This window comes from Malaclemys terrapin, chromosome 5 (assembly GCF_027887155.1).
Source record: "Malaclemys terrapin pileata isolate rMalTer1 chromosome 5, rMalTer1.hap1, whole genome shotgun sequence".
Taxonomy (NCBI): Eukaryota; Metazoa; Chordata; order Testudines; family Emydidae; genus Malaclemys; species Malaclemys terrapin.
The window spans coordinates 43,941,165-43,953,765 of NC_071509.1; the positions used below are offsets into that span (position 1 = coordinate 43,941,165).

The 12,601-nt window shown below is 44.1% G+C and overlaps 1 protein-coding gene across 4 annotated transcripts in view; it reads right to left on the minus strand.

Annotated features, from left to right (window-relative positions):
• Positions 1 to 9,302: 9,302 nt before the first annotated feature.
• LOC128838383 (toll-like receptor 1) overlaps positions 9,303 to 12,601 on the minus strand; it is a 29,507-nt gene continuing 26,208 nt past the window's right edge. For all 4 annotated transcript variants that reach the window (XM_054030521.1, XM_054030523.1, XM_054030522.1 and 1 more), the window contains one exon: positions 9,303 to 12,299. In XM_054030521.1, the coding sequence (XP_053886496.1) occupies positions 9,820 to 12,216 (2,397 nt within the window). In that variant the 5' untranslated portion in view covers positions 12,217 to 12,299 and the 3' untranslated portion in view covers positions 9,303 to 9,819. The remainder of the gene's footprint in view (positions 12,300 to 12,601) is intronic.

Genomic DNA, 12,601 nt, shown 5'->3' on the forward strand with positions numbered 1-12,601 from the left:
AATAAAAAATCATGATTCCCAACAAAACTAAGTTTGAGAGCTTCAACCAACCAGAATACCAGAAATTAGCTAACAGGAAGAAATGGCTTGTTGATTTCACTGCTTTGCATAGGTCAGGAAATCTAAGTTAAGATGTTTTACTTCTTCTTTTCACATCTTGTAAATAGGACAGAATAAGTGCTGGTAAATGTAACCTCAATATTTTCAATAAAATTAATGATAATCATTTGTTTAAATGTTTTCACTTTGTTTTAGGTCTTTGGGAAAAGGTAAATGTGTTTTAAGGTTCAGAAGAATATGTATTTTTTGACATATTGATAGTTTTCTTTGCTGTATAATTTAGTACTCTTAAAAGTCCAATATAGGTAGAGGAAGATGGCTGGCCTATGTTATTAATAACTATTAATATATCTAATAGCTAATTTAGATACAACAAATCAGGAAAAAGATCTTGGCGTCATCATGGATAGTTGTCTGAAGATGTTCACGCAGTGTGCAGAGGCAGTGAAAAAAGCAAACAGGATGTTAGGAATCATTAAAAAGGGGATAGAGAATAAGACGGAGAATATATTATTGCCTTTATATAAATCGATGGTACGCCCACATCTTGAATACTGCGTACAGATGTGGTCTCCTCATCTCAAAAAGATATACTGGCACTAGAAAAGGTTCAGAGAAGGGCAACTAAAATGATTAGGGGTTTGGAACGGGCTAGGACTTTTCAGCTTGGAAAAGAGGAGACTAAGGGGGGTTATGATAGAGGTATATAAAATCATGAGTGATGTGGAGAAAGTAGATAAGGAAAAATTATTTACTTATTCCCATAATACAAGAACTAGGGGCCACCAAATGAAATCAATGGGCAGCAGGTTTAAAACAAATAAAAGGAAGTTCTTCTTCACACAGCGTACAGTCAACTTGTGGAACTCCTTGCCTGAGGAGGTTGTGAAGGCTTGAGGTTTGAGCGTCCAGATCGCACAGAAGGCAGTTGGAACGCAGAGGCTTCCTCATACATCTCTCCCAATGCCAACGATGGATCCTTCGCTGCTAATAAGCACCCCTGGTCCTCCAGAGGAGCCACTAGGCATCTTGGTGTGGTCCAGAGGGTTCACTGTCTGGCCAAAGATTAAAATAAAAGCTTCCTATAAATATGCCACATCTTCTTGTTAGGGTAACCTCAACAGAATACCTGAAACACTCAGAGCTTAACTGGAGACAAGCTTTTCCCAATACCCCCACTGCCAGCTCCTCTTTCCTGTTCCCTGACCTCCATCCCCAATCTCATAACCTGGTGTAAGCAGGGGGTGGTAGGTTTTTCCATAGGCGCCTGATTCCTGATTTCCAGGGGGTGCTCACCCCCACTCCGTCCCAGGCCCTGCCCCCACTCCACCCCTCCCCCCAAGGTCCCGCCTCACCTCTTTCTGCTCCCGCTCTGCCTCTTCCTGCCCCATTCTGCCCCCTCCCCTAGATGACTGGTGCCTCCCCTTACTGCCTCACTTACCGGCAGCTGCCTGAGAGAACCTGGCTGGGGAGGCAGCTTCTGCACACTGCCCGAGCTCGGGTGCCAGGGGATGGGGGACTCCAGCTTGCTTGCCCCCAGTCCATGGCACCCAAGCCGGGCAAGGAGTGGAAGTCACCTCCCCAGCCGGTTCTCTCAGGCAGCTGCCAGCCCGCCATGCTGCAAAGCAGCGTCCCGGGGCCAGAAGGGGCTGGTACCGCCCCTTCACTCCCCAGAATCTGGGGAAATCCTCCTGATGCGTGCTCAGCCCTGCCCTCACCCCACCTCTTCCTGCCCCCTGCTGCTCCCCTTCCCCCCAGTGTTTCCTGCACGCCACTGAATAGCTGATTAAGGTGGGATGTGCTAGGAGGGAGGGCGAGGAGCTGATCAGCAGGGGCCCATCGCCGGCAGGAGGCACTGGCGGGGAGGAGGAGAAGGGGCCCACTGGTGTGGAGAGGGGGAGAAGGGGCCTGGAGCACCTGCGGAGTCGGCGCCTATGGGTTTACCCCCCAATCTTCTACCATACTGGAGTCTTCCCTGAAATCTATAACAGTTGTGGGCTGCATAGGCCCCAAACACAACTTGTAGCCCTGTTTAAATCTGTAGATGTTCCAAAAACACCCACCCTCATTAAAAGCCCAGCAAACGTTATTCAGAGCATCGAGTCTCTGGTGGACATGCTGAGTAGTAAACAGGCCATTATCAGTGTGAATACCTGGCCCCCATGGTGTCATGCATCCCAACCACAGCATATGATGCAGGATGTCCAATCAAATCCTAGTCTGAGTTGCAGCTCTCAGTCTAAATCGCTCATCATAGTTAAACTAAGCCATGCCTCCAAATGTATTATATGCCCTCCTGATTATATCCAAGCTTCTTCCCTGGTATTGTTCTGAAATGACACCTGTGTAAATTAAAAAAGATGCTTCCCAATTTTTCCAGGTTCTAGCCACGCTTGGGTGCTTGGCTTGTCCTTGCTTTGCTTGTCCCATCCCATCTTACTGTCTGTCGTAGCTTCCTGGTGGAGCGGTGATAAAATGTCTATGTATTCACCTCTCAATATCTTATTGTAAGTGTTGCAGAACTCCCATTTGTCTGACACTCCTGCATAATCATGTTCTCAACTAACCTCTATGGAATCCTCAAAGTCCTGATCCTGGAAGAGTGATCTTATGTCATGAATCGATATTCCTTGTGTGAGTCGGAGTCTGAATTTTCTCTCCTACCCCTGCATTAATGACTCTGTCACTAGGCCAGGCTTCTCCCCCTCCAACAAGGAGGTTTATTTTCTTAACAATCAAGAAAGCCTCACTAATGAATAATTAACTCATTACTTAGCCTCAGGCTTCAGGGTGATCCATGATAGGGATCTCTGGCACCCCTACTCCTTCCCAATTTCAGTCTGCTCCACTCTCTTCCTGAGGCAACAGCCCTAGGGTTGCTTCCAGGAGCCCGAGCCCCTGCCCCTTGCTCTAGGGTCCCCACCACAGGAGCTAGCTGTACTCTAGTATGGCTTTCTCTCCTCAGGGCATAGCCTGTCTCCATTCCTCCCCTCAAACTGCCTATTAGCAGCCCTTTATAGGCCCAGGTGTAGCCCAGCCCTCTTTAATTGACTGGATTGGACTTGCCTGCTCTGGTCGAAGAGATCAGAGTAGCAGCCGTGTTAGTCTGTATCCGCAAAAAGAACAGGAGTACTTGTGGCACCTTAGAGACTAACAAATGTATTTGAGCATAAGCTTTCATGGGTTACAGCCCACTTCTTTGGATGCATAGAATGGAACATATATTGAGGAGATATATATACACATACAGAGGGCAATGCCCCTCTGCCATGTACATTGGCCAAACCGGACAGTCTCTACGCAAAAGAATTAATGGATATAAATCTGACATCAGGAATCATAACATTCAAAAACCAGTAGGAGAACACTTTAACCTGTCTGGTCACTCAATGACAGACCTGCGGGTGGCAATTTTGCAACAGGAAAGCTTCAAAAATAGACTCCAACGAGAAACTGCTGAGCTTGAATTGATATGCAAACTAGATACAATCAACTTAGGCCTTGGCTACACTTGTAGATGTACAGCGCTGTGAGTTAAACCTGACTTTGTGCAGCTGAGTAGGGAAAGCGCTGCAGTCTGTCCACACTGACAGCTGCCCAGCGCACTGTCGTGGCCACATTTGCGGCAATTGCAGCGCTATTGGGAGCGGTGCATTATGGGCAGCTATCCCACAGAACACCTTTTCCCATTCTGGCGCTGTGGGTTGTGGGAAGGGGGCGTGGGGGCGGGGGATTCTGGGTCCTGTCCCAATGCCCAGTGATGCATCGCTTCGCATCCCAGAAATCCCTTTGTTTCCGTCCACCTTTGGCGCCATCTTTCAACGGTTTCTGTGCAGCGCGATCTGTCTGCGGGAAATGGAGTCCGAACTGCTGAGACGTATGCTGACGAGTCTCGCCAGCACGTCACGTTTGGCTGTCAAACTATTCCTTAAGATCCAAAGTGACAGTGAGAGTGAGAGTGAGGAGTCTGACGATGCTATCGAGCCATGTAACGCGTACGACACCAAATTGCTTGTGGCATTCACGGACATGCTCAGCACCGTGGAACGCCGCTTTTGGGCTTGGGAAACAAGCACCGAGTGGTGGGATTACATCGTCATGGAAGTCTGGAATGACGAGCAGTGGCTGCAGATCTTTCGGATGAGAAAAGCCACTTTCATGGGACTATGTGAGGAGCTCACCCCCACCTTGTGGCGCAAGGACACAAGATTGAGAGCTGCCCTGCCAGTGAAGAAGCGGGTGGCTATTGCAATCTGGAAGCTGGCAACTCCAGACAGCTACCGGTCGGTCGCAAACCAGTTTGGAGTCGGAAAGTCGACCGTTGGAATCGTGTTGATGCAAGTTTGCAAGGCCATTAATCGCATCCTACTCAGAAGAACCGTGACTCTGCGTAATGTGCAGGAAATAGTGGATGGCTTTGCACAAATGGGGTTCCCTAACTGTGGAGGGGCGATAGATGGGACGCACATTCCTATTCTGGCACCGCCCCACCTAGGATCCGAGTACGTTAATCGGAAGGGGTATTTCTCTATGGTTCTCCAGGCGCTTGTGGATCACCGTGGGCGTTTCATTGACATTAACACAGGCTGGCCCGGAAAGGTGCATGACGCACGCATCTTTTGGAACACTTGGCTGTTCAGGAAGATGCAGGCCGGGATTTTTTTCCCAGAGCGGAAGATCACGGTAGGGGAAGTTGAAATGCCCATTGTGATCCTTGGAGATCCCGCTTACCCGTTAATGCTGTGGCTCATGAAACCCTACACAGGGAGCCTTGACAGCAGCAAGGAACGGTTCAACTACAGGCTGAGCCAGTGCCGAATGACTGTGGAGTGTGCCTTTGGCCGTTTAAAGGGCCGCTGGCAATCTCTGTATGGGAAGCTGGACTTGGCCGAAAACAGCATCCCCGCGGTTATATCCGTGTGCTGTGCCCTCCATAATATTTGTGAAGGGAGGGGTGAAAGCTTCACTCAGGCATGGACCTCCGAGGTTCAACACCTGGAGGCTGAATTTGCACAGCCAGAGAGCAGGGCTATTACAGGGGCCCGGCGCGAGGCTGCAAGGATTAGGGATGCCTTGAGGGAGCAATTTGAGGCTGAAAACCAGCAGTGATATCTGGTGCATGGGAGTGAAGTGCAGTAGTTCCAATCTTTAGGAATCAGTATCTGCTTAGCAGACAAGCAGACTTGCAGTGCCTGTTTATTTCCTGGGCTAAGGAGTCTTTTACTTTATGCAATAATAAAGAATGTTTTCAAAGCCAAAGAATCCATTTATTAAAAAGAAAAAAAATTGTTTATTGAAAAGAAACAAGTGCGTGGAGTGGGGAACAGTACAATCACAGATTCGCGTATGTCCTGTCTGGTGTGCTGTGCAGTGAGTGCTGCACTTCAGGACAGCTATACTGCATGGTGATGGGGGTTGAGTGCAGAGGGTAAGGGTCGTGGTTTTCAGGGCTGGGTGGTGAAGATACTGGTGTTGGAGGCAGCAGGTGGCATGAAGAACACGGAAGTTGGGGAAAGTGGGTTGGAGGTGACAGTGGGGCACAACGGAAAGAGTTTATACCAGACAGAGTAATGATTCCCCCCACACTTAAGGAGTAGAAAACACACAGGGTCTACACAATAGCATAATTTTCCCATCCAAAACAGAGCACACATATCCCACAGGAGCCTCAAAATGGTAAAGGGGACTGATTGTTTCAGGGCTGCACTGTCCTCTGGGTTTCTGTGCCTTGGGGAGAGCCAACAGCTTCAGGGGGCACCTACACTGAACACTGTCCCAACATTTTCCACAGGAGTTCATCCTGGACGATAGCTCGCTGCTGAGGGTGACCTGGGAAGCAAGGGAGGGTCTTCTACTGCAATGCGGCTTTCGCCCTGGCCCATATGCAGCTTGCCTGTGTGCAGCAATGGTCCCCCCACTCCTCGCAGCACAGTGGCGCGGACACGTTAGCCTGGCTGGGACAAGGACCACGGTGGCTCTCCCAATAAACCTGCGCAAGCGCATTGCACACGGATGAGACATTCAAGGAGATTACTGAGGCCGATTACCGCGATGTGATAAACCACATCAATGCACTATTCCGCATCTAGGCATGCATGCCTAACCCTCCTCTCCCAAAGAGCCCGCACTGAAAAAATTCCTTCCCCCCCAAAAAAAACGCTTACCGGGAACCTGCTCTTCTGTTTGTTCTCCACCAAATACTGGCCGCTGCGACTGGCTACCTTCCTCCTGCCTCAAGAAGAGCTCCTGGCTGCATGGCTCCAGGGATTCTGGGCTGTCTCCATCCGGCCCACCACCATCACTCCCGTTTTCCTCCTCCTCCTCCTCCTTCTCCTCCTCCTCCCTTCCCCCACCGGCTCTGAAGTGTCCATGGTGGTGCTCGGAGCAGAGATGGGGTTAACCCCAAGTATCACATCCAGCTCTTTGTAGAATCAGCAGGTCGCAGGGGGAGCACCCGAGCAGCCGTTTGCATCGCGGGCTTTGCGGTAGGCACTCCGCAGCTCCTTCACTTTAATCCTGCACTGCAGGGCGTCCCGGTCATGGCCCCTTTCCATCATGCCCTTTGATACCTTCCCGAAGGTATCGTAATTCCTACGGCTGGAGCGCAGCTGGGACTGTACAGCTTCCTCCCCCCAAACACTGATGAGGTCCAGCAACTCACCGTTGCTCCATGCTGGGGCTCGCTTGGCGCGTGGAGGCATGGTCACCTGGAAAGATTCGCTGATAGAACTCCATGCCACGCCGGGCTGAGCAAACAGGAAGGGGACTTTTAAAATTCCGGGAGAATGTAAAGGGGGGGTCACATGATTGGTTACCTGAGGCCAGGGCAGTAGAGTTTGAACTGATGACCAGAGTGGCTAGAACAGGCATTGTGGGATACTGCCGAATAATTCTGGAGGCCATTCACAGCGCATTGGGCAGCCACACTGGTGCCGCAGCGCTGCAGCGGAAACGCAATACTGGCTATTCCTCTTGGAGAGGTGGAGTACTTGCAGCGCTGCAACCACGGAGATACAGTGCTGCAAATGCCTTGCCAGCGTGGACGAGGAGTGAGTTACAGCGCTGGGGGAGCCTTTACAGTGCTGTAACTCGCAAGTGTAGCCAAGGCCTCAGGCTTGAATAGAGACTGGGAATGGCTGAGCCATTACAAACATTGAATCTATCTCCCCATGCAAGTATTCTCACACTTCTTATCAAACTGTCGGTACTGGGCTATCTTGATTATCACTTCAAAAGTTTTTTCTCTTACTTAATTGGCCTCTCAGAGTTGGTAAGACAACTCCCACCTTTTCATGCTCTCTGTATGTGTATATATATCTCCTCAATATATGTTCCATTCTATGCATCCGAAGAAGTGGGCTGTAGCCCACGAAAGCTTGTGCTCAAATAAATTTGTTAGTCTCTAAGGTGCCACAAGTATTCCTGTTCTTTTTGGTCGAGGAGAGCTTCACTTGTTCTATCCATGGGAACAGCTACCCTATGACAGACTCCAACCCCAATGTGTGGGATCTGCACTATCTGTTTTTCTCACTTATCTCAAACCTGAGCCCTTGTGGAGCGACTGGGACTTCTGCCAAACTCCCCTCTGAGTAAGCCTCCAAACTCTGACACAATTGTAAGATAGCATGCAACAGAAGTGAAAAGCTGTTGACCTCTGATGTAGCCACACTAACATCAGCAACCCCAGATCCTCCCCTCAATAGCATACCCCCTCCCTTCCAAACCGTGTGGCTAAATCAGTTGTGGGTTTCTGCAAAGAGAACAGGCTATGAAAGTTAAAATACACTGTCTGGAGCTGAAAGGAGAACTACCAAAAATGAGAAGTTTCTGCATCGAAATATTAAACAGACTGGTTAATTCAGTATCAGTTCTGCTAATCCAAAAATCTCGCTGACTAGAACATATGGGAATTCCCCCTTTTAATGCATATTTTGCTTTGTTTTTGATGTTCTGTAAATAAAAGGGACTTTTCTTTAATACAATTTATGTAATACATTTTCTAAATATCCACAAAACTATGTGTAGTCTCTCTCTCTCTCTCTCTCTCTCTATATATATATATATATACACCACAAATGGCTTGTTTATTTATAAAACACATTTTATTTTATTATAGCCAGTTATCTCCTAAATAAAATGTGTTTTATAAATGAACAAGCCATTTGTGGTGTTTCCAAGTAAGTGCAATCTGGTCAATAAAGTGGTAAATTAAAAGAGTAAAGGACTCTTTTGTTCCTGTTATATCTTTGTCAATTCCTAATAGAAACCATGTTACTTTATCAAAATATATAGTAACTTCTTTTCATCAAAAATAAGGTACAAAAAAGTAAGCTGTTATGGACTGATCCGATCTCTGTAGATTGTAGCAATTTTGAGTATTACCATGTTAAATATTTTTCTTCATAACTTCAGGTATTAACTAATATACAGTAAATAATTAATAGAGATTTCTAAGAAATTCTGTACCCCCATTGTAAGCAGATCTAGGCCAACCAGAATGCTTAAGTGCAGCAAAGCAAGAAGAATTAAAAGAGGAATATAGGGCCAAATCCTGTAGGCCTTACATAGGAAAGCTTCTTAATGGATGGGGGAAAGGCTCTGATTGACATAAATGGGCTTTGAATCAGTCTCTTTGGTATGTGCTTAGCATTTAGCACATGAATAGTTCCATTGAACGCAACTAGTCTGTGAATACATCATGCTGTTCATCTTAGAAAAGAGACAACTAAGGGGAGATATGACAGAGGACTATAAAATCATGAATGGTGTGGAGAAAATGAATAGGGAAGTGTTATTTACCCCTTCACGTAACACAAGAACCAGGGGTCATCCAATGAAAATAATAATAAAACAAACACAAGGAAATACTTTTTCACACAACTCCCAGTCAACCTGTGGAACTTGTTGCCTTGAGAGGTTGTGAGGGCCAAAAGTATAACTGAGTTCAAAAAAGAATTAGGATAAGTTCATGGAGAATGGGTCCATTAATGGCTATTAACCAAGATGGTCAGGGATGAAACCCCAAGCTTTGAGTGTCCCTAAACTGCCAGAAGCGGGCATAGAATGGATCACTCAATAATTGCCCTATTCTGTTCATTCCTTCTGAAGCATCTGGTACTGGCCACTGTCAAAAGACCGGATACTGGGCTAGATGGATCATTGGTCTGACTCAGTATGGCCATTATGTTATGTTTTTACTACTTAGTACAGCTAAGCTTGCCTCATAACTGAAAATCCAATGATAGTCCTAAGAAAGAACTTTCTTTTATTTTTTTTTTAATACAAGCAAGCAATTCTATAAGGCCATAACTTCAAAACATGTCAAGCACAAAATTATTTCTAGACATATTTCAGCCTTAAAAAGCATCCAACCCACCCATCATTTCCATTATTTTCAATGATGACTAGTATTAAAGGGAACACAGCTCCAGAAAAAAATTCACCCTGAACATCTGAGCATAAAATAATTAAAATAGTAGAATTATTATGAATATTTTCCTCTTCTGCCCTTTTATAATAGGCAAACTATATAAGAACACTTTTTACACAATGATTTCACTAATAGAAATGAAAATAATAATTTCTACATTTATTACATGTATTTATGGGTTCACAATCATGAATACTATGAGCAAGATAGTGATTTGGTTAATTCCGTGTAATTCCATAGTAAATCGATTGAATTTCTTACACATCTAGTTGCATTATAAGCAAAATTAACACAGATAAAATCCAAGAATTGGTAAATTATCTTGTGGTCTACACCACAATCATTTCAGTGGACACTGGTAGGTTAGTGTTAATAGCTACCTTCAGGTTAGCCCAGAAAAGGCCATGTTTGCTTTTCTCCTTTGGCCACTCCAAGTATGTTCTCTTTGCCATGAGAGCTTTCAGCTTGTGATATCTGGCAGGAATGAGATACTGTGGGATTGGTTCCAGTAAAATGAGGATTAAGCTATTGGAACTTTCACTAAATAATTTGTGATGGGCAAAGGAAAGCTCATAGTGGCACCATTCACTCTGCACAAAATTGGGAGACAAAACAAAGATTGATTTGTGGCTTTTCTCAATGCAGTTTATAATGTTCTCAACTATGCTTTTGCCAGGAATGAAGTTCCTCTCATGCAGACAGATCTGTACAGACCCATCTTCCTTCTCCAGGTTTGGGATCAGATGATTCTTCACCCAGAGGGAATCCCGTTCGCTGTATGAAATAAAAGCATGAAATTGTAAAATGCTTTGCAGATCTTCAGGGTGACTCTTCCGAACTCTACGTTTTGTTTGTGTCCACTGCCACATCATCTTCAAATACCAGATTACGTCAAAATAGATACACAGAAAGGATGTCACAGCCACTACCACCACTGTAACAACTAGAGCTATAACAAGCAAGAGAGTTGTATTGCAAGATAGTTCAGACAACTGAAAGTCCTTTAGCTGGGTTCCCTTTAAGCCATCTGGATATTCGCACACATAAGATTCTGGCCAGCCAACCAACCTTCCGTCTGATTTTTTTTCAAAATTAACAAAGTCTCGTAATTCACAAGAACATTGGAATGGATTGTGTCCTCCTCTGAGCTCTCTGATATTTTGACAGCTATGGAAGAAGTCAGATGATGGGGTGAGAATTGAATTCTCTTCTATATTCAGGAATTCCAGACCCCTATAATGACTACATCCAGGTAGCTCAGTTAACCTGTTAAATGCAATATTTAGCTCTTTCAAAGCTTTCAGTTCAGTAATGTCTTTGGTGACAGTTGTGATTTGGTTATTTTGTAGATCAAGTATTTGAGCGTTAATTGGCAAACATCCAAAAACTGAGTCTGTCAATTTGTTTGAGGACAAATTCAGTTTAGCCAGAGTTTCAACCCAGTGGCAGTGGTTCTCATTCTCATCATAATACAGCAAATTCCTACTTATGTCCAAATGTTTCAGTGATTTCATTTTACTCGTCATGGAGCTCACCTTGGAAAGATTTTCTAATTGATTTCTCTGTAAGATAAGCATTTTCAAACGAGTCAGAGTGTCACAGTTCTTAAATACCTCATCTGTCAGGGCATTGTATGAAAAATCTAAATATTGAAATGGGCTAATGTGAGAAGGGCAAAGCATGTGTGGCATATACGCATCAGATATTGTCAAATTTTCAATGTTCATATCTGAAAATGCTTTGTACAGAATATCTTGAGAGAAATAAAAAACCTTAGTACGAATATGCTCCAGTATAAGTGCTTTCATTGAACTACCTGAACGGTTAGATTGTGTCCAATTGTATAAGTGTGAAAAGTCAGTATTGGTCATACTCTGAATAGATCCCGAAAAGGTCAAATTTTTTACAGTGAAATATTCTACAGGTGTATACCAAACAATCATGAAAATTCGTGCAAGGATACTCCAGGACAAATCCACATTGTTGAACCTCAGATTGAGTGTCTTGAATTTCAAAGGGGCAAAAGGAGGGAAAGGGAAATCTGTAGAGTTATATCTAATATTTGACAATTCTAACTTCTCTGAAGTGTTCATTCCATCATACAAAAGGGGAAAAGAAAAGTTTTTGTTTATTGGGAAAACAATGTGAAGGTTCTTTGTGTTTAAGACTGTCAAACTCTTAGATTCATAGTGAGAAAAGTCTTCTAAAGTTAGGAAGACAGTATGCAGTTGCAAATGTGTAATACCTCTGAAGTCTGACTTTCGTATCATTGTGGCACTCAGTCCCAGGTATTCCAGGTTCAACATATTGCCAAATTCCTGACAGATGGGCAAAGTTTTAAACTTATTGAAAGAAAGATCTAAATGTCTAATACCAGCAAGAGTCTGACAGCACATATTCCACAAGTTGTTATGAGATAAATCTAAGCATTCTAATTTCTCATTGAATTTGAAAACATTGAAGTCAAGCTCTCTGATTAGATTATGAGACAGATTTAATACTTGCAGTTCAGGCAGAGAACTGAAATCTGAGATATGAAGTTCAGAGATATTTTTCTGTGATAAATCCAACATTGTTGTATGTCTTGATTGACTTTTTGGAACACAAGCTAGAAAGCTGCTTGAATAGTGTGCAGTAAATTCATTTTCCACAGACAGCTGAATATTATTCCACAATGTGAATGTAAAGATACAAGCAAAAAGGAAGATATTTGTCGGGGATCCCATGATTTCCTCCAGTATTATGCTGTCTCTTTGAAGAGTTGATAATTGTGTTTTCTGTCTAATATTTCTCAGTGCTGACTCCAACCCTATAAAAAGAAATGGCATGATTAAATTGTTGTATTTTTAGTGAGATGAGGGTATATGGTAGAGTATAATTTCACCACATAGTTTATATAATAAAAATGATATCATGCACATTATTTTTCTAAATTAGTATCAAATTCATATTATTTATTTCCGGTAATTTCTCAAGGACAATTTCTCTGTTAAGTATAAAGGTAAAGTAGCACAAAGAGACTCATGCTTTTATTTTGTTAAATATTTAGTATTTTTCAGTAGGATGGATACAAACACTGATGCCTTTAAAAAAAATACAGGTAGAAACCGC